Below are 27,143 nucleotides of genomic sequence, written 5' to 3'. Positions count from 1 at the left end.
GCTGAATTCATTAATTAATTCTAGAAGCTTTCTGATGGAGTTTTTGAATCCTCTAAGTATAGAATCATGTCATCAGTAAGTAATGATAGTTTGAATTCTTCTTTACCTATTTGTATCCCTTTAATTTCTTCTGTCTAATTGCTCTGGCTAGAGTTTTAAGAACTATGTTGAACAGAAGTAGTGAAAGAGGGCATCCCTGTCTTGTTCCAGTTTCTAGTGGGAATGCTTCTAATTTTTCTCGATTTAGAATGATGTTGGCCTTGGGTTTAGCACAGATAGCTTTTACAATGTTGAGGTATGTTCCTACTGTACCTAGTTTTTCTAGTGTTTTGAACATGAAAGGGTGCTGTATTTTGTCAAACATTTTTTCTGTTATCAACTGATATCAGCACATGATTCTTATCTCTAAGTCTACTGAGATGGGATGAATTATGTTTATTGATGTCCATATGTTGAACCAACCTTGATCCCCAGCATAAACCCCACTTGATCATGGAGCACTATTTTTTTTTCCTTATGTTTTGTATGCAATTTGCCGGAGTTTTATTGAGAATTTTTGCATCAATGTTCATCATGGATATTGGTCTGAAATTTTCTTTCCTTGATGTGTCTCTTCCAGGTTTTGGTATCAGGATGATACCAGCTTTGTAGAATGAGTTTGCAAGGGTTCCTTCCTTTCCTATTTCATAGAATAATTTGAGGAGTATTAATATTAATTCTTCCTTGTAGGTCTTGTACAACTCAGCTGTGAATCTGTCTGGTTCCAGGCTTTCCTTAGTTGGTAGGCTTTTGATGGGGTCTTCTATTTCATTGCTTGAAATTGATCTGTTTAAATTGTATGTGTCTTCTTGATTCAGTTTGGGTCAATCATATGCCTCTAGAAATTTGTCGGTATCTTCTAGGTTTTCTATTTTATTGAAATATAAATTTTCAAAAACAGATTCTAATTATCTTCTGTATTTCAATAGTGTATGTCATATTTCCTTTCTCATCACAAATTTTGGTAATTTGAGTTTTCTCCCTCCTTCTTGTTGGGGTGTCTAATGGCTTGTCAATTTTATTTATTTTCAAAGAACCAGCTTTTTGTTTTGTCAATTTTTTGAATTGTTTCTTTTGTTTCAATTTCATTGATTTCTGCCCTGATTTTAATTATTTCTTGTCTTCTACTACTTTTGGTGTTAGTTTATTTTTCTTTTTCTAGGGCTTTGAGCTGTAATGTCTGGTCGTTTACTTGTTGACTTTTTCTTCTTTTAATGAATGAACTCCATGCAATGAACTTTTCTCTAAGCACTGCTTTCATGATGTCCCAGAGATTTTTGGTAAGTTGTATTGAAGTTCTCATTTGCCTCTAAGAATTTTTTTATCTCCTCCCTGATGTCTTCTGTTATCCACATGTCATTCAATAGCATATTGTTTAGTCTCCAGGTGTTGGAGTAGCTTCTCTTTTTAATTTTATCATTGATTTCTAATTTCATTCCATATGGTCAGACAGAATGCAGGATAGTATCTCTACTTTTTTGTATTTGCTAAGACTTGCTTTGTGGCAATCATATCAAATGATCTATTTTGGAGAAGGATCCATGTGCTGCCGTGAAAAAAGTGTATTCACTTGTTGATAAAGTATTTATGTCTGTTAAGTCCAAATTATTGGCTGTACTACTGAGTTCTATAGTTTCTTTATTTTTTTTTTTTGAAAGATCTATCCAGTGGTGGGAGAAGTATGTTAAAGTCAACATTATTGTATTGTAGTCTATTTGATTCTTAAAGTTGAGAGGGTTTGTTTGATATACATAGATACCCCATTTTGGGGGGTATACATATTTACAATTGTTATGTCTTATTGATGTATGATTCCCTTGAGTAGTATGAAATGTCCTTCTTTATCCCTTTTCACTAACTTTGGTTTGAAATCCACTTTATTTGATATGAGGATGGAAACCCCTGCTTATTTACATGGTCCATGTGAGTGATACATTTTCTCCCATCCTTTCGTCTTCAGTCTGTGAATGTCTTTTCCTGGGAGGTCAGTCTCTTGAAGGCAGCATATTGTTGGGTCTTTTTAAAAATCCAATCTGTCTTTAATTGATGAGTTTAGGCCATTCACATTCAGGGTTATAACTGAAATATGTCTTATATTCCCAGTCATTTTGGTTATTTTTGGTTCTTAAATTGACTTGGTTTCTCTTTGATTTGCCTTTCCTTTAGTGTAGTTCTTAGCTTTATAGATTTTCACTGTTGCTTTTCATTTCCTCCTCGTGGAATATTTTGCCAAGAATGTTCTATTATGCAGGCTTTCTTTGCTGAAAATTCTTTTCATTTTTGTTTATCATGAAAAGTTTTTATTTTGTCATCAAATCTGAAGCTTAATTTTGCTAGATATAAGATTCTTGGTTGGCATCCATTTTCTTTCAGAGCTTGGTATATGTTGTTCCAGGATCTCCTCCTGGCTTGAGGGTCTGGGTTGAAAAATTTGCTGATACGCACATTGGTCTCCCCCTATATGTGATTTGATTCCTCTTGTGGCATTTAAGATTCTATCCCTATTCTGTATGCTAGGCATTTCCAATATAATGTGCCTTGGTGTAGATCTGTTGTAATTTTGTACATCCGGTGTCCTGTATGCCTCTTGTATTTGATTTTCCAATTCATTCTTCATATTTGGGAAATTTTCTTATATTAACTCAATGAAGAGATTGTGCATTCCTTTGGTTTGAATCTCTGTGCCTTCCTCTATCCCAATAACTCTTAGATTTGGTCTTTTGATGCTATCCCATAATTCTTGGATGTTCTGTTCATGGTTTCTTACCATCTTTACTGAGTAGTCAACTTTATTTTCCAGATTGTATACTCTGTCTTTATTATCTGACGTTCTGTCTTCCAAGTGATCCACTCTTTTGGTGATGCTTTCTATTGAGTTTTTTATTTGGTTTATTATTTCCTTCATCGTGAGGATTTCCAATTTTTTTTTCCAAAATCTCTCTTTTTTGAAGTAACCTTTTGCTACCTGTATTTGCTCCCTTATCTCTTTGTTGAAGTGATCAATTTTTGCCTGTATTTGCTCATTTAGGTCATTCTTTAATTCACAGGTCATTTTAATTATGTATATTCTGAACTCCTTCTCTGCCATTTCATCAACTGTGCTGTAATGGATTCTATTATTGTAGGATCCTGGTTTGTTTGGGGCACAAAATTCCCTGATTATTTTCATGTTGTCTATGTGTCTTCCTTTCTTGCAGTGCAGATCTGAGGTATTACAGTTTCTACAATATAATCTTGTAGTATCCGTGCAGATTATCTGTACCTTACCTTGGTGTTGGGCTTCCAGACCCTGCCAGTGTCCTGCAATGGATGCTACTGTAACTAAAGGTGGTGGCAGCAATTGCAGAGGTAACTTGAGATAGCAGTGGGGGTGCCCCAAGATGAATGCAACCACTTTCAGCAATGGGGCTGAAAGGGTGGGCCTAACAACGGCTTTGGGCCGCCTGTTTGGAGATGCAGCTGCCTCCAGGACCTGTCTGTTGTCACAAGGTTGACGAAACTGCATGGGAAGAGTTATGGCAATGGCTGCAATGTTCCAAGATGGAGGTGGGTTAGGCCTAGTCTCTGGCATAGGCCTGCCAATCAGTGGTGAGGACCCAGACCTACCCTGGGTCTGGGCTCCTGAACAGGTAGGCAGAAGCGGGCCTATGCCTGGGCCTGTATCCAACATAGGTCAGTGGGGACAGACCTGGGCCAGACCTGGGCCTGGGCCTGGGCTCCCACATGGCGGCAGGGGTGGTCCTGGGCCCCCTTTAAGTTTTTTATGTCAGGTATTTTGGTCACAGCAACAAAAAGTTGACTAAGACACTTTTTGAGGACATTTTCTCTTAACAGAATATTATAATTTACATGAAATATCATAATTTGTCTATATTTAAAATAAGATCACTTGATGTCCTTAGGTAAGTGATTTTTATCGAATGATCAAATTGATGTACAAAGAATGTCTTCTCCAGGAAGAATGCCTTTATACACCCACAGATGTTCCTTCTACTATAACTTATAATAGCAGAACAAAAGACAATTACTACTCCAACACAGAAGAATATTAATTATCTGAGAGAATATTTTAAATGTCTTCAAGTGAAAACTATGAAGACTATTAAGCAATAATTAAAATGTTGCTAATATAATATTAATGCAATTAATATAATAATGTTATTACATTAGCACTAGCTTAAAATGACAGGACATCACATTTTTTATAGCTTTATAATTACTATATATGAACTATGGATTTACATAGATAAGGTGGAGGCATTAAAAGTGGCAGATTGCTCTTTTTTTCAAATTTGGTTTTGTACTGTCAATTCCATTTTTTAAAAAATGTTTTCTGAATACTTTTCCCATTCTTTACCTCTTATTGACTACAATACTGCAAACAAACTCCAATGAAATAACTACCTTTATTTCACTGTCATCTTCTTACATATGATAATCATTTACTACTAATAAAAAATGTTTTATCACAAAAATTTCCAGCAGATTGAATGCTCTAATTGATCCATCAATCTCCAGAATAGTCATAATACAATATATAGTACATAATAAAAGAATTTGAATTATAAAGACATACCTTTGTGTAAAGGTTGTGGCATCATTAAGATTTGGATAAGCAAAAGGGATGTTACATCATGATAAAGAATTGGAACCTCAGGCTGTTGTTCTTCATTTCCCAACCTAAAAGAAAAATGAATAATCACTTTAAATAGTATTGTACATCTTTTCTAATTCATTGTATATTCTATATGTCTATGAAATAGAAATAAAATCTTTATAAACAAGTGAGAAATCTCAAAAGAATCTTTTGCCTAAAATTTTTTTAGACCCATAATTTCCTTTTCCTAATTTGAAAAAATTGTATAGATACTTTACTAAATCTTACCAAAGTAAACAACTGGGATACATTAACTTAATTATGAGTCTTTCTAACCTCTTAAAATTATAGAAATTAAGTGAAGCATTAAATGAAATATAAGAGAATTAGAACAGAGAATTGTTTTAGGACAAATGGGGTAGCTCATAGGACAATCACCGTGGAAGCAGTGATTTGAAACAAATTATGGCCTCTGACTCTCTCATAGCAATATTTGCGCTGGGAGCTGCCTGTACAAAAATGCAGGTCATTATGGCCCAGTTGCTATAGTGATGAGGAGGGTAATGTGGGGGTGCTACGTGCAAAGGCACACAGCAGTTATCAGTTTGGGTCTTGAGTTCAGACACCAATTCACAGGGACAGTGAATTTTGAGCAAAACAAGATGACCCCAATGTCTTGCCAGTCCTATATCCCTTAGATTGCCTGCTTTGCTGAAACTTTCCCCACAATTAACCTTTTGATGATAAAACCTATATAATAAATGTGCTGAGCTAGCTCTGGTGTCAGTCTTCCCCCATCAGGGGTTGGCCCCACCTTTTACTCTCTATGTGTGTCTGTTTGTATTTTCCTCATCCTCATCATCCCTCCTCATGTATCTTCTGAATTAATAGCCATGGCTGAGAAATGAGAGGGACATGTAAATGATTATCACAAAGCACTAAAAGAATAAATGCTCTCATTCTAGAACAAGACAGGGACAATTCACAAGTTAAGTCATATTGAAAAAGCTTGGTTAATATCTCTTAGTAAAAAGCTGTTTCAACATTATGACTACCATAAAATTTAAATAGAATTTTTAACATTTGCAAAGTTTCAGAAAAGATAATAACCAAAGTAAAACTTAAAATATTCTATAAAAGTCAGTGTAGTAAAACTTACAAATGTGTAGTACTATGAAAAACATAGAATCTATTATAAAGTAGAGCTTATTCCAAAAGAACTTTTAAAATACCTTTAGAATGTTACCTTTTTATTTTAATTATTTAGTTTCAGTTTTTGTGACACAGAAGATTGAACCCAGGGCTTCACATCTATGAGGCAAGCATTCTAACACTGATCTACACCTGCAGCCCTAGAAGGTTAAATTTTTTTATTATAGGTTTAATTTTTAATGTCAGAGAAAAAAATGTAAATAGGAACCTAGAGAATTGGCTAAGTTCTCAAACTACACTTCTGACTAGACATGGAATAAGCAAAAATTAAGCTTCTTCATTCAATAAATATTTACTGATTACTTATTATGAACCAGGTACGTATACATTGGTAGATTAATCAGTTCCTGCTGCTGTGAGGCTTTAAACTGCCAGAGGAAAACAGCTCTTTGAATTTCTTCATTGTCTACAAATCTCTTTATTATTTTTTGTTTAGTATTGGCAATTACATCCAGGGAAGCTTTACCACTGAGCTATATTCCTAGCCCTTTTTGTTTTTTATTTTGAGTTGCTGAGGCTAACCCCAAATTTGTGATCCTCTTGACTCAGTCTCCCAAGACACTGGAATTATAGGCATGTAACAATGCACCCAACTTATAAATGTCTCTTAATATGCTATAATTGTCTCCTTCTTCAAGACAACAAAACCTACTATTATCCTGTCTCTCAAGCCTCTCTAGCCTCTCAATCTTCAAGACCAAAGTTCTTCAAAATTGAAAGAAGATAGAAGGACAATATTGGAGGGGTACCCATTTCTACAATTTTAGTAGCCCATAGAACTAGTTTTCCATATGATCAAAAATGATCTCCTAGTTATAAAATTTAGTCAATATTTTAAATCTTTATTTATTGATCTATGACTTGACTTTAGATACAAATGAATACTCTTGGCTTTTGTTACATACTGCTGTAGGTTCTCTTTTACATGTCAAATTTCTCCACACCAGTCTTCACAGGTTCCTCTTCTTTCTCTAACCAACCTAGAGCCTTCCCCATGGTTCTAATTCTCCCTTCTTTTCACACCAAAGGCTCTTCTTGAAAGACCTAATAGCCTAACCCATGATCTCAGTCATCAGCTATACATTGACGACATCCGAGTCTGTATGTCTATCCATGATTCTCCTTAAATCTGTATCTGAATATTCATTATTTCCACTTGTATGTATATCCAACAGGCAGTTCAATCTCAACATGTCTGAAAGTGAATTCACAATCTTTCCTCGTACTTCATACATACACTCCCAAATAGTCACAATTAATCTGTTCTCCCTTCTAATAATTTTACAGTTGAAATGTTATATTTCTTTCATCCTTCAGCACTCAGCACAATGCCTGAAATATAATATTCACATAATAAAAGTATAATGAATAAATAAGCTACAAATTTGGGGATATTCCAAACCTGTCTTCGCTCCCCTGTGTGTAATTTCCAATACTAAGCAAAAAAATTAATTGGCATTAAGTCCTAAAGACTTTATCTCCACTCCCTCTTTGACACCCTATGGCCACTGCCTTCCAATTATTCAATCTCCTCCAAATTTATACTCTTCTAATTCTTCCTCTATATTGTTAGTATGTGGGAAAAGCTTCCACAAGAACTATATCACCTTTACAATGATATCCCAATGTCAGAATTCAAAGAGTTAATAAACAAATTCAAAAATTTGTTTATTTAGCAGACTAAATAAACAAATGAAAAATTAATGAAATGATGGATGGACGAACAAATTAAAGGGTGGCAAAAGAAACTAAAATTAGACATCTAAGTGTGAGACCTAATGTGAATTATATTACCTAATGTGGTGGTTATGATGTATCAATGCAGGTTCATCAGTTTTAACAAATGTACTACTCTGGTGGTAAGTAATAGAGAGGCAGTGCATGCATGAGGGCAACGAGCATGTGAGAAATATCTACACCTTCCTTTTTAAATTTCACCTAAAAACTACCTTTTAATAAAAATCTGTGTTTCTTTTTGATTGTTTCTCTCAAAACTTTTTAGTCTTTTGAATCCAGATCATAAAAATTATGTGTTACTCTTTACAGATAACAAGAAAATTGGGAGTAATATAGTTAAGAGAAATAATTTCCCACTTAAAAATAACTCAGTTATCATCAACACAATGAAATTAAAAGTAAAGAAAATAATTTTCATTAGGACAATGAATAAAAGTCTGTGTGTATGTGTGTGTGTGTGTGTGTGCGTATGGCTGGGGTGGTAGCTCAGTGGTACAGTGCTTGCCTAGCACGTGTAAGGCACTGGGTTCGATCCTCAGCACCACATAAAAAACAAATAAGTAAAGGTATTGTATTCATCTACAACAAAAAAAATTTATTAAAAAAGTATATATAGTAAAACTTGCAATATTAGAATTTTGTGCTGGAAAAATGTTAAAGTGAGAAAATAGAAAAAGATTTCAATTGAAAAATATATAGACATTAAACACATGACATATTACAATTTACTAGAGTATTATAGTGTAATGAACTAATGAATCATAAAAAAAGAGAATATGTGTATGTGGCTATGAGGTGGGGAAAACAACCAGATTTTCAAGAAATTCTTCAGACCTCCTACTAGGAAAGGAAGCACAGAATAATAGTTAAAGCTTAGTCTCTGAAATCAGGAAGATTTAGATTCAGATCACAGCTCTATTCCTTAACAGCTATGTTCCCCAAAAGTACATGTGATTAACTTTTCTCAGTCTCATGTTCCAGATGGATGGATGGATGCATGGATGGATAGAAAATCTCCATATAATGTGGCATTAAGTATTAGGAAAAGCAAAGAACCTATGTCTGTACTATAAACTTTTTTTTAAGAGAGAGTGAGAGAGAGAGAGGAAGAGAGAGAGAATTTTAATATTTATTTTTTAGATTTCAGCGGACACAACATCTTTGTTTGTATGTGGTGCTGAGGATCGAACCCAGGCCACACGCATGCCAGGCGAGCGCACTACTGCTTGAGCCACATCCCCAGCCCTGTACTATAAACTTTTAATTTTCCAACACTAAGCTTAGAAACTTTTTCTTTGGTGAACATCTTTTAGATTCAGGAATTCTAATCTTTTATTTCTACACTATTTTCACCCTTGAGTTTTCAAATCTAGCTAGAAAATTATTAGCTAACATCAAGGAAAGCAATTTTCCTTATCACAACATGCAAAATACTCATGGCTTGCTAATTTTGTCTATAAGCACAAAACACATGCCCAAAGTTTTGTCTTTGTTATGAGGTATAGTAGGATATATACATAGTCTCAAAGTGTCTTCCCATACAATACTTACTAATTATAAAAGGTAAAATAATAACTCTATAGGGGAGACACTTGGCAGATACCTCCTTAGCTACATAATCAGAATTGTTATCGTAAGAAACAAATCAACAGCATGTGCCTCCTCTTATGACACACAAGGGCTGAGAGTGTAGCTGGAGATGTAGCTCAGTGGTAGAGCCCTTGCCTAGCATGCTCAAGGCCCTGGGTTCAATCCCCAGTACCATTAAAAAAAAAAAAAAAAAGACCACAAAGTAAGTATGTAGTATTTCTGCTCAATTGTATAACTGGAATCTCATCAGTAAGCTAGAAGCAAATTAAAAGACTTTCTACCAAACTAACTTGCCTAAACTTGTCTTAAAAATGTCAATGTTACGAAATACAAAGAAAAACTCAGGACCAATTTCATATTAAAAAAAATTAAAGATACATGACAACAAATGTAAGCATGATCTTGAATTTTCTTTTGCTATATATTTTACTGAAACAATTAGCAAAATTTGAATAAGTTTTAGTTTTATTTACTTATTTATTTATTGGTTATTTGCATCTTTTTCTAAACACACGACTAAACCAGTCAGGGTCACTCCAGGTGAACTGGGCTGGCATGAAATAATCACACAGAGACAAAGAAATACCTTTTTCTTTGGATTCTGTGACAGATAGGGGTAAATATTAATTCTTTCCCATATGAAGTTCCATTTAACTCAGTATATTTTTTAATAAAAGTAATGCTCCTTAGTATCATCTATGGTGTAAATCTAATATCCAGATATGTATGCTTGTGGATTGGTTTATTTTTTTAACAAACAAGCACCAAATTATTTTCTTATCCTCACCCACCCCCAACTTTATTATACAAACACTGGCATAACTACACATTTTCTTATCCTGGATTTATTTATCTTTTATTATTATATTTTAGTGGTGATCTTTCTATGCCAGTAAACAAAAAACACCTTCCCCCTTTTCTTTTTTTTATCATTTTCATTTTATTTGATGTTTCCAAATATTAAAAAGTCAAGATTCATACATCAATTGTCTCAAATAAAACTATGCAGAGTGATTCAGTATGTATAGCAGTCACTTCTTCCCTCCAGTTTTGCTGCTCTTTATACAATAGTGTGATAGACAGGAAATTGGATTGCACGTACTTGGATGGAAAAATCTTTACAAAAACAAAAACATGCAGGGCGGTTTCTACTTAGTCTGCAAGTCAATGTAAGTAACTGCTTGTTTTTCATGAGGGACATGGAACTGAAAAATTTGGTGTCCAATTTTATTCAAATATCCCACAAATAAGCACAAACAACAATCTCAACTTTGGAGGGTTGGGATAGTAGACACTATTGGTTATCTTTAGTAGATTCTACTATTTCACCTGAAAATGTTGGCTTTTCTCAAGTAAATTTCCTTGGAGCTTTCCTCTAGGTCAGGTTCCACAAGAACAGTGAAGAAATTTTAAAAATGAAAACTATAAGGTACTCTGCAGCATACAAATTTTTGGTAGTTGCATAGGCTAAAAGACAGATGGTTTTGCTGAATGGCACTGAAGAAAATTCTGACATTACTTAGACCAAAATGTTTCTAACCAAAGAAAATTATACAACAATACTTATAGGCTAACTTTTAAGGGACGGTTGGCATTAATACTGTACATTTTTTACATGTCAAATACATAGTTCAAGAGTTTATAAAATAAGTTTATATGTTATTACCTCTAAGAATACCATGTAGAAGATAAATGCCCCAAGTACTCATGACAGCATTTCAGGCAAAATCAGTCTTACATACAAAAACAATTTAGTTTGTGTGCTGTATTAAGTATAAAACTTAAAACAAATTTCAGAGATTACTGAGGAAAAAATCTTAGTCCACTAGTGATTGACACAAAATGTCAATTTGTGGGATTTAAACTGTTTTCTTTTTCAAAAATACACAGAACACATAACCTCTGAACAAAGAAAAATTAAAAATTCTGTATAATCGTGTTTGATTATACTACATAATTTAGGATAAAGTTTCATTGGTTAAGTTTTCTACCTTACTCCTTCCATTGACAGCATTAATTTGTAAACTAATGTTTATATTGTCACTCTTCTTCTCTTCTGTTTTATTTTAAGATCTGTTTTAATGTTATTGTTATATGAAGGCAAAGCAGTAGGCCATTTGATAGCTATATGGAAAAATGAAATTGGGTCCAATACTTACACCTTATGTCATGATAAATTCCAAACAGCCTAGAAAACTAAATGTAAAAATTTAAACCACAGAAGTACTACACGAAGCCATGGATGAACTGCTTTATACTTAAGGAGTAGGGGGAAGATATGTTTATGACTCAAAATCCAGAATAAATGAAAAAATTAATAAATGACTATAATTTTAAAATCTTTGACCAAAAAAACATAAAATAAAAAGATATCTGACAATATGGTAAAGTATATTTGGAACTTATAACACAAAGAGTTAATATCCATAATACATAAGGATACCTTATAAGTGAAAAGGCCAACAACCCAACTTTTAGAAATGGGCAAAATAATTAGAGACTTCACAAAAAAGAAATGCAAGTAGACAGAAATGGAAGATAGAGGTCTTTAATTTACTTTAAAATCTAGTTATAACTTTGGAAAAAATTATCTTATATAATAAAAATAAACAAATAAAAGTGAAAAAAATTATAAAATATTGAGGAAAAAGAACTGAAATAAATGAGCCTGACAATGAATCAAGTTGAAGGCATAACCACTCAAGAAAAGTAACTTCAAGTTAAATGAAAACATAGTATTTTGACCATATTTTCCTAGTGATACACATTATATGTTATGAATAAAGAGAACTTCTAATAGTAATACTGATATTATAAAAAATTACTTATACAAATAAATAATTATGTTAATAAATAATAATGTTAACAAAGATTTTCAGAATAAAAGAAAAAAGATGTGTCAGGAGCTGCCCTGGATGCAGACGATGCCTTTAAGTTCTGATGCACCAGGGTGCTGAACAATTATTGCATGCTTTACCCCAGCTAGGATAACAAGGCGTGGTTCCAGTAGTATGTGTTACACGCTGGGATTGAGTTACACTCACTTGTTCCTTTGTAATCCTATACCTTTGCCCCTTTTGGGATAGAATATTCCATGGAAGAGCCTCCCCCAATAAAACCCAGGTTCAAGGCATGCTTTCACTTTTTCTTGCCTGCCTTGCCTCTTTTGTGGGAGCTGAGTCAGAGGAGCTGTCACAGAACCCAAAGAAAAGTATTTCTCTGTCTCTCTGTGATTATTTTGTGCCAGCCCAGTTCACCTGGAGTGACCCTGACTGATTTAGTCGTGTGTTTCGAAAAATATGCAAAAAAATAAATAAATAAAACTAAAACCTTACAATCTTATATTTGAATTACAAATACCAGTAAGAACTCAAGATCTTTTTTTTTCCTTTTAAAAATAATGTATCTTAACTCTATCACTGAAATGGTCTACAAATAATGATAACATAGTAGTTATATATGCCCCCCTAGAACCCAGACTATAGTCTCTAAATATCATTTGCCATTATAGGGAACTATATGGAAAAACAGCTGACTCTAGTTACCAAGTGGAATATGTTCAAAATGAACACTTGCTGTACCAGAGAGCAAGGATATCATCACTACTTGGCTCATGTCAAAAATGCAACAGCCAACCTGGAAGGATTCTCACTACACTAAAAGAGAATGATTTGCATTGAAAAGAAGGACTGAAATGGCAAGAAACGTATTAACTATATAAAAATCCATGAGGTCATAAATAACTACAATTTATTGAACTTCATTAGAAGTCACTAAGGCATCAACTTGTTACTTTGAAAATTTATAAAATAGGAAAGAATCAAGCCTTCATCGTGCCAAACTATATATCAACAAATGATAAAAATTCTTTATAGAAACAATCTAGCTAATAAATCAGAAGGAAGAATTTTTTTTTGTTTTGTTTAGGATTTTTTTTTAATTACTATTTTGTGGCACCTAATGAAGCCACAAATCATCAAGGATTGCTAAAACCCTTAGGTGAAAGACCAATAGGGAATGTTACAAGGGAGGAATTAGCGTAAGGCTATTAGCCCACTAATCAATGCTGACATAAATAGAACAACTAGCTGTTATGGGGTTCCATTTGAATGTTTCGAAAACCAATAAGATTCTTTAAAAAGATTTTCTCACTTGACAGGAATTTTTATGAAATTTTTATGTAGAGTATAATTGTATGGTTTTCAATTTGCATTGTATATGTTTCATAAAGAAAATGTGAGAAAAATTCCTGTATTTCAATCCCATTGTTATATTTAACAACTACTTTTTCAAAAAGAGTTTCAACTGATTTTAATCCTTCAATAATACTTACTGTGAATTCATGTCTTCTACTAACTGAGTAAGCTTTTTCCAGGGATTATACTCAGAGTCAATGCTATAAAGTCGCATGTGCAAGGCTAATACATGGAACAGCTGATCTGAAAAAAGTAAAGAAAGTGTAAATAGAAAGTTCACATAATTCTTCCTGAACAAAGTTTTAATTATTTCATAAAGAAATCTGAATCCTACCCTGATCATTATAGCTCATCAAGTTCAAGTCCCAATTACTTTATATTCTCTATTATTTACTTATTTATTTAGCAGTGCTCAGGCTTGAACCCAGTCCCTTGAATGTGCTAGGTGAGCATTCTGCCACTGACCTACATCATCCAACCCTTCACATTCTCTTTTAAGGTAAACCCCAAAATACATATCCAAATGACTTCTACTAGACTCTAGACTGTCCTTATGGCCAATCTGAACTTGGGAATTTTTCCCCCTTTATCCCATACTTTGCCTTGACTTTATGCTTCAGCCTTGCTAATTTGTACTCTATTATGGTTGCCTCCTAACGAAAACTTACTACTAACTTCAGCTCCCAATCCTGGGTAGTATGGAGTAATATCCTTACAGTTCACTGTTAGATGAAGTTCTTCTTTCCCTAAAGATGATGATGATAATGATGATGATGATGATGATGATGATGATGATGATTATTATTATTCCCTAAATCTTGTTTAGACTGAAGAGTGAATTCATCATCTTTTGGTTCAACATGAAGAAACAATCACTGAAATAATTGTATTATATAGGAATACTATTCCAGCTATTTTAATTTCTTCTACCTGAATTAAAAATAATCTACTAATCTTAGCTTTCAACAAAATTCTGCTCATGACATTTAAAATATTTGTCTAAAAATTTTAAATTATTCATTGAAAACATCCTAAGTTTTGCTTTTGCATCAGATGTCCCTTTTTGTTATGTGACAAGCACTGGATTAAAAGGTTCTGCTACAAATACTGAAAAATATTTGTGAATCCAAAGTCAAAATCTGAAGAGTCAGATAATAATTTTAGATACATGAATAAAATTAAATCTTAAAACAGGGTAAAAAATTTACCTGAATAACATAAACCTATTGTCACTGATTTCCTACATCAGACTTTCATTTTCTCTGAGCAACAGACTTAGAAATCAACTATATTTTATGATTAATTTATCAAAGATCCATTAATATAACTCTGGCATGGTGTTGATGGTAGTGTGTATAGTAGTTTAGTGAAGCTATGAAGACATGAGCTAGAATATAAGCAAAATACATGTTCTACTCTGTGCAGCAGAAAAGAGAAAAATATTTCTGTCAAATTTCGATCTAATCTCTCTATACCAAAAGAAAAAAATCAATTTTTCTTATTCAGTTTCCTCTACTAATTATGTCAATGTAAAGTCTAATTTTCTGTTAAAATTTCTTCATTCTATTAATTTTAACACTAGCTGAGTTACTTACTTATTACATGCCAAGCACTATTTTCATAGTAACTTTACATCACTTCAATTAATGTTCACAAAAATTCTACTAAGTGGGTAACATTATTATCATCCCATTTTTAAAACAAGTAAGTTTCCCTGCTTTCCAGTTTTTCCACCACAGCCTCCTGTTTCCATGGATGACACTGAGAACAACAGAACTTTTAGCAGAGGAGTAACATGATAAGAGATACATTATTAACTTTCATTTCAATTCAATTATTATAAGGGTTTTATCTGTAATTTTAAGAAATCATTTTAAAGACTAAAACCTAAAAGTGTTTAAAAGACTAACTTCTTCTGGCAGAAAAAAATATTATCTCAAGTTGCAGTATGGGGAGTTTTGCAAATTTCTTTTATATAGGTGTTAACTGGGTCAAAGAGCTTTCTATCTGTGTGTGTATATATACACATACACCTATCAGGTATTGAGCCCAGGGGCACTTTACCACTAAGTCACATCCCCAGCCCTATTATGTATTTTATTTAGAGACAGGATCTCGCTGAGTTGCTTAGCACCTCGCTTTTGCTGAGGCTGGCTTTGAACTTATGATCGTCCTGTCTCAGCCTCCCCAGCCACTGGGGTTACAGTCATGCACCACCATACTCAACTAATTTTTTATTTTGAGACAGGATCTCACTAAGGGTCTTTCCAGTTATCCACATTAGCCTTGAACTTGGAATCCTCCTGCCTCGGCCTCCCCAGTCACTGGAATTACAGGTGTGCAACACCATGCCCAGCCAAAGAGCTCTTTTAATTATCTCTTTTCAAGATGAAGGTTCTAATAACCACATTACATTGAAACCATGGCCAGCACAGAAATAATGCTGCAACCAGCCTATTTTCCTAATCCCTACCATAATTAAAGAATTCAATATCAGAAGGAAACTTTTTCATCTTCTAATATTTCTGCATTTTACAGAAGTTACAAAAAGTTACCTTGCCAGGTCACCCTAATAATTAGTGGAAAATCAGAGAACATAATTCAAGATTTGCTTCTTTCTAATTATTTATACCATCTCACTTTTCCTAGAAGTTTGATTTTTTCCCCCATAAAGTACTAGAGAACCCAGAGACTAATTTAAACCACTGAGCCATATTCCCAGACTTTTTTATATTTTATTTAGGGACAGGGTCTCACTGAGTTAATTAGTGCCTTGCTAAATTGCTGAGGCTGGCTTTGAACTTGTGATCCTTCTGCCTCAGCTTCCCAAGCCACTGGGATTACAGGCATGCACCACCATACCCAGCTTTCCGAGGGATTTTTACGATTAAAAGCAAAGTTTAAAAAGCGCACACACATATACACAAGCTTCCTTTCCATTTCTGTAAACACTACAATTATAACCTTGGGTCATGTTCTGAAGCTACATTTTATCATGAGAGTTTTTAGTACTGGCTGTAACTAGAACTGAAGAATAACACACCTAATGAAGTACATCTATCTTTCTAAAACAACCTGAGAATTACAGATAATTTCTGTAGGAAGCAGAGAATTGACCAAATAACCATTAATATATTTCACTATATTTATCCAATGTACTCTTTTCAAATTTTAGTCTTATCAAGAAAGAATAAACTTTATTATTCATTTAGAAGTGACTATACCTCTAATGCCAGACAAATACTGAAGACATAGGAGGAGGATAACCTATGATTTAAATGACTTAAAAGGCAAAACTAAAAAAAAAAAAATATTAAACATGAGATGTACATGCATTTAATTTAAAAAGTTAAAAAATAACTATATCTATAAAGATTATATTAGAATTTTGAAAATAATAACAAATGAATAGATAATTAACTCCTTTTATGGTATGATACACTTTAAAATTGTTAAGTTTTATTTACATTTACAAAAGGGTTTGGAAGTGAGAAATATTATTAAGTTAAGTTAAAGATTTATTGCCATTTCAATATATGTATATAGACATCACTGCCTAGTAGGAGCCAGGAAGTCATATGTCCTTAAACACATTACCTAAATTTAGTTTTATTAACTGTAGAATGAATAGACTATCACCCTTCTGGGCTGTTATATGGTAACAGTAATTATAGCAATGTATATGTCTGTAGTACGCATATGCTTAAACAAATGCATATACATGGCTTTCTAAAAATAAATTCTAAATACAAAACAAATTTAAAAACTTTTACTACTAAAATTACAGATTATGACACATTAGAAACATAAGGTTTCTGTATAAATCTACCACTGTACCAATAAGTATTAACACATATTCTTAACTTTCTTCTCCTCTAAAATTTTGGTAGCCCTCTTCCCTGGTTCTTCTCCAGTTCCTTCTCAGTTAACATGTTCTTCTTCCCCTACTAAAACCCTAAAGGTAACATTCTCCATAAGAAAGGAAAAGAATCATACTTCACCCAAGCCCATGTCTTCTGTAGCTCCCTTTAAGTTTATATTCACAAATCTCTCTAGAATTTCAGATGTTCAACAGGTTCCTCAAAATCAAAACATTAAAAACTAACTTGATTATATAGCTCAACCCAGCTCCAATTTTTGTTACTTTTATAATCCCTATTTGAGTGAATGACACCACTTTCATTCAAACATCCAAGGAAAAACTTAAAGTCATCTCCCATATCCATTTCCAACTGATTGTCAATCCTATTAGTTCTTCCTCCTATGATTCACACTTTTCTGCTCCACTCCATCACTACATCATTACTCCCCTGGTTTTCATAATAGAGAGTTTACTAAATAAAACACCCTTTGTTTCACTCTTCCCAATCCCTCTAAACAGTTAGTCTATTGTCAAGATTTCACATTTTATTGGTGAACTACTGAAGGAATAGGTATATAAACCCCTTCAGGAGCTAGCCTCTCTCTTCTTTTTTAGTCTTATTTTTTAACATTCCTTCCTCCCTTTCCCTTTTTTAAGTATTTCCCATTGTGTCATGGTGTCTTGTTCTGTATTGTAAGCTGCTCTCTCAGCCTAAAATAGCATCTTCTTGTCCTGTAGGCAAACTCAATTCATCTTTCAAGATCCAGTTCATGTGCCCCTTTGCTCTTCTTTTCTGATACCTCAGAAGAGTCTGATCATCCTTTGTTTTAGGTACTCTCTGCAACTTGAGCTAACTCTATTTTAGCATTTCTTAAACAACCTTGTAATTATTTCTCAAATTTTTCTCTCCTATTCTCTCAGGAAAGAGCTTCCTGAGGAGGACAATTGTGTCTTTCACATTTGTATCTCCAAGGCAGCACAGTGCTTGACATATAATAGGATTTTTACAAATTAGATTAAATATTTTATGAATAAATGTATATTCTTCTAAAAATCAATATAAGTATAAAATTCATGGTGGTTTTGCCTTTATATTCTTCCCTTTCTGTCGTAATGGCATACGGGTTCAGTAACCAAGAAGTAGGCCAGTTAATCAGCTCTAATTTCACTGCCCCCAAAGAGACTGATCTCTAAACTCTAACCACAAAAACAGTGTTTGACCTATTAGTTCCTATCATCTTCCCCACGCTGGCTGCAGCAACAACTTACCTGAGACAAAGAATTCCACTTTCAGTAATGTCTGATAATCAAATTCTTTACTACCTGACAAATCTAAGGTATTAGAATGTGCTAATCACAAGACAGACACATCATTACTGAAACTGAGAAAACAACACTGAAAGACCAATTTGTCCTTAAGAAAACTTGAGATTTAATTTTACGTACTCTTAACTAGAATTAAAAAATAAAATTTAATTATACTTCCTAACTTTATCAACATCAAGGAAAGATTTTCTTACAAAAAAAATCTGTAAAATAAAACAACTGCAGGGCTGGGGATATAGCTCAATTGGTAGAGTGCTTGCCTTGCATGCACAAAGTCCTGGGTTCGATCCCCAGCACCACAAAAAAAAAAAAAAAAAAGTAACTGTAAATTCATTGCATACTTAAGAGTTTTACATGTAAAACTATGAATATCATACATGCATGTAGATATACAAAACACTATTATGCCAATTTTTATGACCTCAGGGATACCCACTTAATAAACCTATACTCTTTCGAATTGTTGTATGTCAAAATCTTTCAAAATGCTTTTGAAACAGATGTTCACTGAGTTTAGTACCAAGTTGGAAATTCTGTGTCAGTTATTAAACATGCAAGAAATCTAAAACTAGTAGATTATTTCTTAGTATAACTCACACTAGCCATTAAGACATAAATATATATTAAAGAGAAGACGTATATAAATTGGTTCTATCTTAAATTATACCACTGTTGAAATGTACCTAAGATAAACTTAACTGGGTCTCTCTTTCCAGATCATTCAAGATTTCAGTTTTGGGGCTGGGGTTGTGGCTCAGTGGTAGAGTGCTTGCCTAGCATATGCAAGGCACCGGGTTCGATCCTCAGCACCACATAAAAATAAATAAATTAAATAAAGGTATTGACAACTACAACTAAAAATAATTTTAAAACAAGATTGCAGTTTTACCAATCTAGTCATCACTAGTCATCACCGATTAAATAATTGTTAATGAAAAAAAAAATCTCAACTAGCCAAATGACTCTTTGAAATACGATAGGGGGTAGGGAGCTCCATTTGTCTGTAACTGAATAATCAAAATGAAGAAACAGCTCTGACCCAATTAACACAGGATGAATGTAATAGGTATACATATACACCTCTCACAACATAGCCAGTTTCCCCTGGTTTCTCCATACATCCCTGAGACATCTGCCATGGAAAGACAGGAGTAAGCTCCTCAAATGAGGCCTGGGAACAGCTCTAAAAAGAAAGAAGAGATAGGAGGCTAATGTTCTGGGGTGATAGGAGTTAACTCACCTTTCCCTATGCCACTCCTAAGCATTCCAGGCAAGGCAGGACAGGGAGAAAAGTGGCAATTATAGTAGAATTTTAAAGGGTTAAAGGGAAAGTTTAATAATTATCATATGTAACAAAATAAGAGATTATATAAAAATACTTTAGTTCCTTTATCCAGTATCATTTGATCTTTATTTAACCATGATAGATGTATATCAGAAGATCAGCACAGGTTTCATCATCACCACTCCCACAATAAGAAATGGAGTTCTGTGACTTTCCTAAAGTCAACAGATAACAAACAGGACTAGAATCCAGGTCTTCTAACTCCAACTCACTGTTCTTTCCAGCACTGTATTCTATGTGGCCTCTAGTCAATAAGGGGACACATGAGTTTGTGGGTAGGACAGGGAAGTTTTGCTTGCTTTAGAGAGGTATTTTCCCTCCAAGTGGAAGAGGGGATATACTGAAGGAAAGGGTATGTTTAGTACTTTCCTACTTCCCATACTGTGTTCCTCTCCTGTCTCCTGGATTTCCTATACCTCCACTTCCAGACAAATTATGCTATCCTTCTGTGGTTGCTTCAAGGATTACATGTATTAATATTAGCTTCAGCAAACTGTACTCCATCTAATAGCCTCCCTTCTCACCTTTACAACATGATATTGGGTAAGAGGGGCACAGTACTGCTTCCACAGTACTAGGAAGGGTATGACAAAGATCAGTTCTTAGAACTCCTAATTTTCTCCTTATGGGAAAAAACACACTCCATGAATCTGTGTCTTATTTAAGCAGTTCACTGAAAACTGGGTGGGAAACGTCCAATCACACTACAGAAGAAAGGAGCTGCCCTGGCCTAAGCCAAGTAAGATGTGAGGATTCCTGTGTCTTGATTGCAGAAGTTATTAGTTGTAGTACTCAGTTCCTGGAATGCTCAAATTATAATGTGCAAAGCTTTGGCTACCTGGGCCACAAATCACAGAACCTTCAGAAAGATTCAAAAGAATAGTTAAAACCACCCATATAATTCAAATTTTCATGCTGTATTCTTACTCCCCTTTTACCTCCCAACCTCCCAAAATTAACAAAATATTTTATTCACAATAGATAAACTATTTAATGGAAATAAATCCAAGCCTGTCCTCCTAACCTACCTCTTAACTGGTCAATAGACTGTTACGTGCCTTAAAACATTTTTTTAAAAAATTACATAGGACTGCATGTTTATAACTCTGCCCCCAATTCATACATTAAAATTCTAACCCCAAAGGTCATGGATGGTACTGAGGTCATTAGGTCATGAAAGGGATTAGTGCCCTTACAAAAGGCTCAAAGGGGATCCTCTTACATTCCCTTGTGAGGTTACAGTAAGAGGATGTCTGTCTATAAGAAAGCAGGCTCTTACTGGACACTGAAGCTACTAGAACTTTGATCTTGGACCTCCCTCTAGAACTGTGAAAAGTAAATCTGTTATGTATAAGCCTCCCAGCCTATTTCACTATGCAGTCTGAATGAACTAATATGAAAAGTGAGCTAAAAATTACTGTTATTTTTGCTCTGTCTCCTTATCACACACCAATTTAATGATGACAGTGTTGCAGTAGTAAAAATACTAATGTCAAAATTTTGAATCTATAATACTTGAATTCTTAAAATAATCCTGTTTGGATATAATAAGGTTAAATGACTTGCCCTAAACCATTTTGATAAGGTCTTTCTTGATAAGATCATAAATTACATCAAAATGAAGTAAATCAGAACTTCCCAAATGAAAGTGTCAAAACAAGAGTTTACTTTAGCCTCTCTAAGGTTAAAGGATTTTCCTGTTTTTATTTTGTTTTGTTTCTATTGTTTGGCTTTTGCCAGTTGTATTTTTGCAGTGCTGGGGTTGAACCCAGGGCCTTGAGAATACTAAGTAAAAGCTCTACCAGTGATCTATATCTCCAGCCTTCAAGTTTAGTTTCTAATCTCTATATAAAATAAATGAATGCATTTGAGATGTGAACTTTGTGACTATAGGTAAACTATAGTAATGGGCAGAAAGCCGCATACCTAAACATATGGAAAAATGTCGTTCTAACAAAATATTTTTTATATTATGTTCCCAAGTTAATAATTTATCAAATGATACCTGTTGATGGTTTCAACAATTTCTTCTTGAGAAATACACTAAAAATATCATGGCAAAAAAGTTGCTGAAAGCCTGTGAACTTCACTAGAATCTATGGCATTTCATATCTACTTTCAAATAACTTGAAAGAAGAAATAAACACAATGAAACATTGTGTGTGTGTGTGTGTGTGTGTGTGTGTGTGTGTGTGTGTGTGATCCAACTTTACCACTGAACCACATCCCCCGCCCTTCTCATGTTTTATTTTCAGACAGTGTCTTGTTAAGTTGCTGAGACTGGCTTTGAACTTACAATCCTCCTGCCCCAGCCTCCTGAGCTACTGGGATTGCAGGCATGTGCCACTGTACCCAGCAAAAACATTTTTTTTTAAATAAAAAGCTATGTTTTCAATATTTACAGCTGTTTGGTCCTACATCTGTTGATAGCCAAGTTGATAGTACTTATCACTATATATGGCAACTTGTTAACAGAAACCCTAAATCTCATTTATTTTTCAAAATCTTGTTAAAATAACACACCTACCAAAGCTTCACTGACTCCATCAGCTAGATATAATCCTAAATCTTTTAAATATCCTAGAACTTTATCCATAGCATCATTAGAACTTAACACTTTCTATCTTATAACAAATGCTCTAGGACCAATCCAATCCACTGGATGTAAGGTTCTAAATGCCTGACATTCCCTGGTGAATAAGGAGGACTAGAGCTCTGACCCAGGAATTAGAAGCAGTGCCATATGGAAGCTGACACAGCTGGCTTGCAGCAAGATTCGAGGGAACCAGTAAGCAAACTAGTGAGAAATAAAAGAGAACTAATTGCTGTCCAGAGGACTTAGGACTTGAGAAAATGTCTGAAGGGTTGGCCAAAACAAAACTAGGATTCTCAGTGAAAGGCTAGCAAAAGAAAATAGACGGCAAAAGGGTTAGCACCACAGAGTCAAGAAAGATCCCAAAGCAGCAGTGTGCAGTAGAATGTCTTTGACTAAGCCCATGGATAAAAGGTCTTACAGGTTCTATACCCTTTGGAACGCTTAAGAGTAGGGAATATGTCTTACATAACTGAATTTAGAGTCAGAAGAGCTGGGTTCAAGTGCAAGCTCTGACATTTTCCAGCTGTGTGAGACTTGGCAAGGCAATCACTCTGAACTTCAGATTCCTTTTCTATGAAAAAGAGATAACACCTATTTCACATTGTCATTCTAAAGATTAATAATTTATGTGAAAGCACTTTATAAACTCTAAAACTTCAAGTAAGGTATTATTAAAATACCATAGTATGCTACCATGTAAACTAATTTTGCTAATTTTTTTAATTGTGAAAAATTTCCCAAACACTGGTAACTTTACCTCAACTATTTAAAAGTTTGTTTAAAGATGTATGTGTTGAATGGCTTTGTTTTACTTTTGATTCTTCAGTATAAATGAAACAAGTAATATTTTCTGGTTTAATTACTGTAAAAATATCAATCTTTTCTAAGCTCCTAATGCCCCCCCAATACTGTGTTTGGGGGGGGGGTGTCCTCGAGTGTGCATACACGTATGTATCTCCATAATTTCTTATCATGCATTGCTCAATCCTTTCCAGACAAAATTTATTAAAAGTTATTCCAGTCTAGAAAATCTTCAGTTTCACCAAGAAGTTGTGATGGAACAATATTCTAACAGTATTACTACTTTATTTTTACATATTGTAGTGTTTTTAGAATGATAAAAACAAAAGTTCTTTTTATCACTTGCTTAATTAACAAAGCTCTTACTCTATGAAAAGATATTATGGAAAAAAAATACACTTTAAAAATGAGATACTTAAAATATAGTGAAGAGCCATGAATAGGAAAAGGAAAATACTGACAAATGAGAATTCCCTAGGAAAAGGACAGAATTCTTGCTTAACAATATTACTAAAATTCCACTGGAAGATTGGGGCAGGGGGAACTTATACTCTAAGATCCTCCTAACATCAATTTAAGTCCTCATGCTCAATTTAAACTACATTTTAATTAGATTTGAGTAAATAACAAATACACTGAGTTTACATATTTACAAAATAGAGAGGTTTATATAATATAAAATATGTTACAGAAAAGCCTTAGAAGAAAAGCTTTCATAAATATTAGCATAAATAACATAATAAGTAACTGAATAATAAATGATATGAAAACTAAAAGCAATATTAACTTATATTTAAGATGAACTAAATCATGACCTTTTCTGTACTGGCACATTACAATCTCTTATTCACTAAAGGGGAAAACAAAGAAACAAAAGTTTGTTACTATCAATTTATTCTTTAAACTAAAATTGAGTCTAGTCACTGAAGTGAATACTACTGAAATTTTATTACTGTTTTCAAAATTCTGGAAAAATGCATCATTTACAAGTCTCTGAATAAATAAAAAACTTCAGAGGGAAAAAATGAAATGAAATCAATATTTTTTAAGCATTGAAATTTTAAAATATTGAAATCTTTTTACTAACTACTTTCTAACAACAATTTCTAGAACATTATCATCCAATATCAAACATCAATTAAGAATAAATTAACATGAAAAATTCATTTATTTAATTGAATTGACAGTACCTACCAATTCAAACAGATCTAAAACCGCTTTATAGCAACAATTTCCCCTTTAAGACCTATTACAAAAGTGCAGAGTATAATTAGGATATAGGTACATACATCAAGGGGTCAATATATACTAAATACTCATTTAAAAAATAACTTCCAAAAGTTTAAGTTCAAGGAATCAGTGCTAATCCAAAATGAAATATCAAAACCTATAACAATAAAAATTTTAAGATTAACTTGGTGAAAATTTCATGTCTCTATATTTTTTTAAACCACTGCATTTTATTTTATTTTATTTTATTTATTTTTATGTGGTGCTGAAGATCAAACCCAGTGCCTCATACATGCTAGGCAAAAGCTCTACTACTAAGCCACAACCCCAGCCCCTCATGTCTATATCTTTATGTTAGAAATTTTCAGTTACTTTTGGTCAATTCTTTGCTTTAAAATTGGTCCAAAATTACATAGACTTTTTTGTTGTTGTTGTTGTTAAATAACATGTATATGTTGTTAAAAGCCAGTATGAACTGATAATATTAATAATTATTATTTTAGTATTTGAGAAAATATATTCATTTTTCAAACTTCATTACATATTTTAAACAGTTTAATTTCCTATACTCATCATGCTAGGCAATATTTCAACTCCAGTAATTTGGAGTCAATAATTAGCTACATTGTGACATTAAAAAAAATTACTCCCAATATTCACATTAATTCTCTAAACAATGAGTAAAGCATACTAATAAGCATAAGAAAACATGCTCATGAAAAATCCACTATGTTACAAACTAACTTTCTCTCAAATATACTTTCACAAACAATAATGAAGAATCATTCTTGTTTTATAACATAAAATATACACATAATTAAAAGCAAAAATCTAAAATTCTGGTATATTTTATATCCACAATTTTGATATATTTTAATATATACATCAAAATATAACAAGCGTCTTCATTATAAGGAATAACAATATAATAAGAATCTATAGGCAACATAAATCCTCTTTATAAAAATATCTTCTTAAATCAAGTCAATGTAAAATTTTTTTAAAAGAATTTAAGTTTGAGGATAATGTTTTATACCTGAGAATAATACATTTTAAAAATTTTGAACCAATGTAAATATGATCACTTAATATGGTATTTATAAACTGTACAATCTTAGTACAGAAAGAGCCAAATATTTTTGATTCTTCTAAGTACAGGATTAATTATTTTAATGCAATTTTTATGCCTCTGAGGCATAATTTGTCCATATTTTTATTTGTACATTAGAATTATACATAATGGTGGGATTCACTGTTACATATTTGTACATGCACATGATATAAAGATGTAATTTGGCCAATATCATTTCCCAGTATTTCAAATAATACTCGGTATTTCCCTTTTCCTCCTCTCCTCAAGATTAACTATTTATAACTATATTATTAACAAAATTGATCATATCTATCATAAACAGAAATAGAAAATACACCAAAGACCACTTTGACTAATAATGTGCTTATAAAAATGATATAAACAGAAATTTTTTAAAATTTAACATTGTTTAATACTTACTTAAACAAGACCTCTTGCCAGCTGTGCTTGCACCACCTGAACATAAATTGCCTCCTCGATGAATCAATTCAAGTTCCAAATTGGTTCTATAAGTAAAGCATTAAAATATATTTCCATGACTAGGCTGAAGAGATCCTTTTTAATTTGCTTTATTGACATGTCTGAATAAACCTAAATAATAAAGTTCTTCAACTTTATTATCTGCAGTATCAGTAATAATTATATTTTATCTGACATTCAGAACTAAAAAGGAAACAACTTATACATCCTTACTTATATGTTCATATTTACACCTGCGAAAAAATTGTACACATTACCATGTCATTGTTGCAAAGTCCCACATGTTAGCAAATACTAAAAACTAGGACTAAAGGTGGGGGGACAACCTGCAACATATTTCATAAACCTACAATATGAATCTGATGAAAGAATTTGTACTCCAACGGTCAGCCACTAGGTGGGTAGTTATTGTCACATAAAACACAAGGTATACCAATTTTTGTGCTAGAGAAATGATTATCACTCATGAAGCTTAGATGGTATCTGGAAATCAATATCAAGAAACAAAATCATTGATATCTAAATGGCTATGAATAAAAACATAATTAATAGCAGTCTCTTTTATGGACTTCTACAAATATAGTAATTAAAATATACTGTGTAACTATAAACATTGTTAAACATCAGTATTAATTCATATAAAGATCTGAAATTAAAAGCTACTCAGCAATTATTAACTTACAGAGTAGTAATTAGTAAACTGACATTTTGAAAATTAAACTGCATAGAATCTAAAGATTTACTCAACAGTAAAAAAAAAGCCAAAACAACAAATAAAATTCTAGATTATAAATTAAATGGAGTTTTATTTCAATAATATTTATAAACTTAAATATACCTTTTTTTCTATGACTAAAACTGAATTAACTACTTTATATCCAAGATATGTATTTGACTCTAGCAGTAAGATATTTTCCCATCTTAAAATGGGGATGAGGGACAAGTTTCAAGCTTATTTTTTGCAAGTGAATTCAAGAAAGATTATATCCTGTTTTATTTAAAACAAAATATTTTCAACTGGATTTGGTTACAATTTTGA

General features: G+C 33.0%; 1 protein-coding gene across 6 annotated transcripts in view; it reads right to left on the bottom strand.

Annotated features, from left to right (window-relative positions):
• Ubr3 (ubiquitin protein ligase E3 component n-recognin 3) overlaps nt 1-27,143 on the bottom strand; it is a 222,444-nt gene that overhangs the window by 40,632 nt on the left and 154,669 nt on the right. For all 6 annotated transcript variants that reach the window (XM_077802756.1, XM_077802758.1, XM_077802761.1 and 3 more), the window contains 3 exons: nt 26,045-26,130; nt 13,509-13,614; nt 4,616-4,719 (listed from right to left, as the gene is read on the bottom strand). In XM_077802756.1, the coding sequence (XP_077658882.1) occupies nt 4,616-4,719; nt 13,509-13,614; nt 26,045-26,130 (296 nt within the window). The remainder of the gene's footprint in view (nt 1-4,615; nt 4,720-13,508; nt 13,615-26,044; nt 26,131-27,143) is intronic.

This window comes from Urocitellus parryii, chromosome 1 (assembly GCF_045843805.1).
Source record: "Urocitellus parryii isolate mUroPar1 chromosome 1, mUroPar1.hap1, whole genome shotgun sequence".
NCBI classification, from domain to species: Eukaryota; Metazoa; Chordata; class Mammalia; order Rodentia; family Sciuridae; genus Urocitellus; species Urocitellus parryii.
The sequence above is the reverse complement of the archived record's forward strand: the minus strand, read 5'-3'. Positions and strand labels throughout refer to the sequence as shown.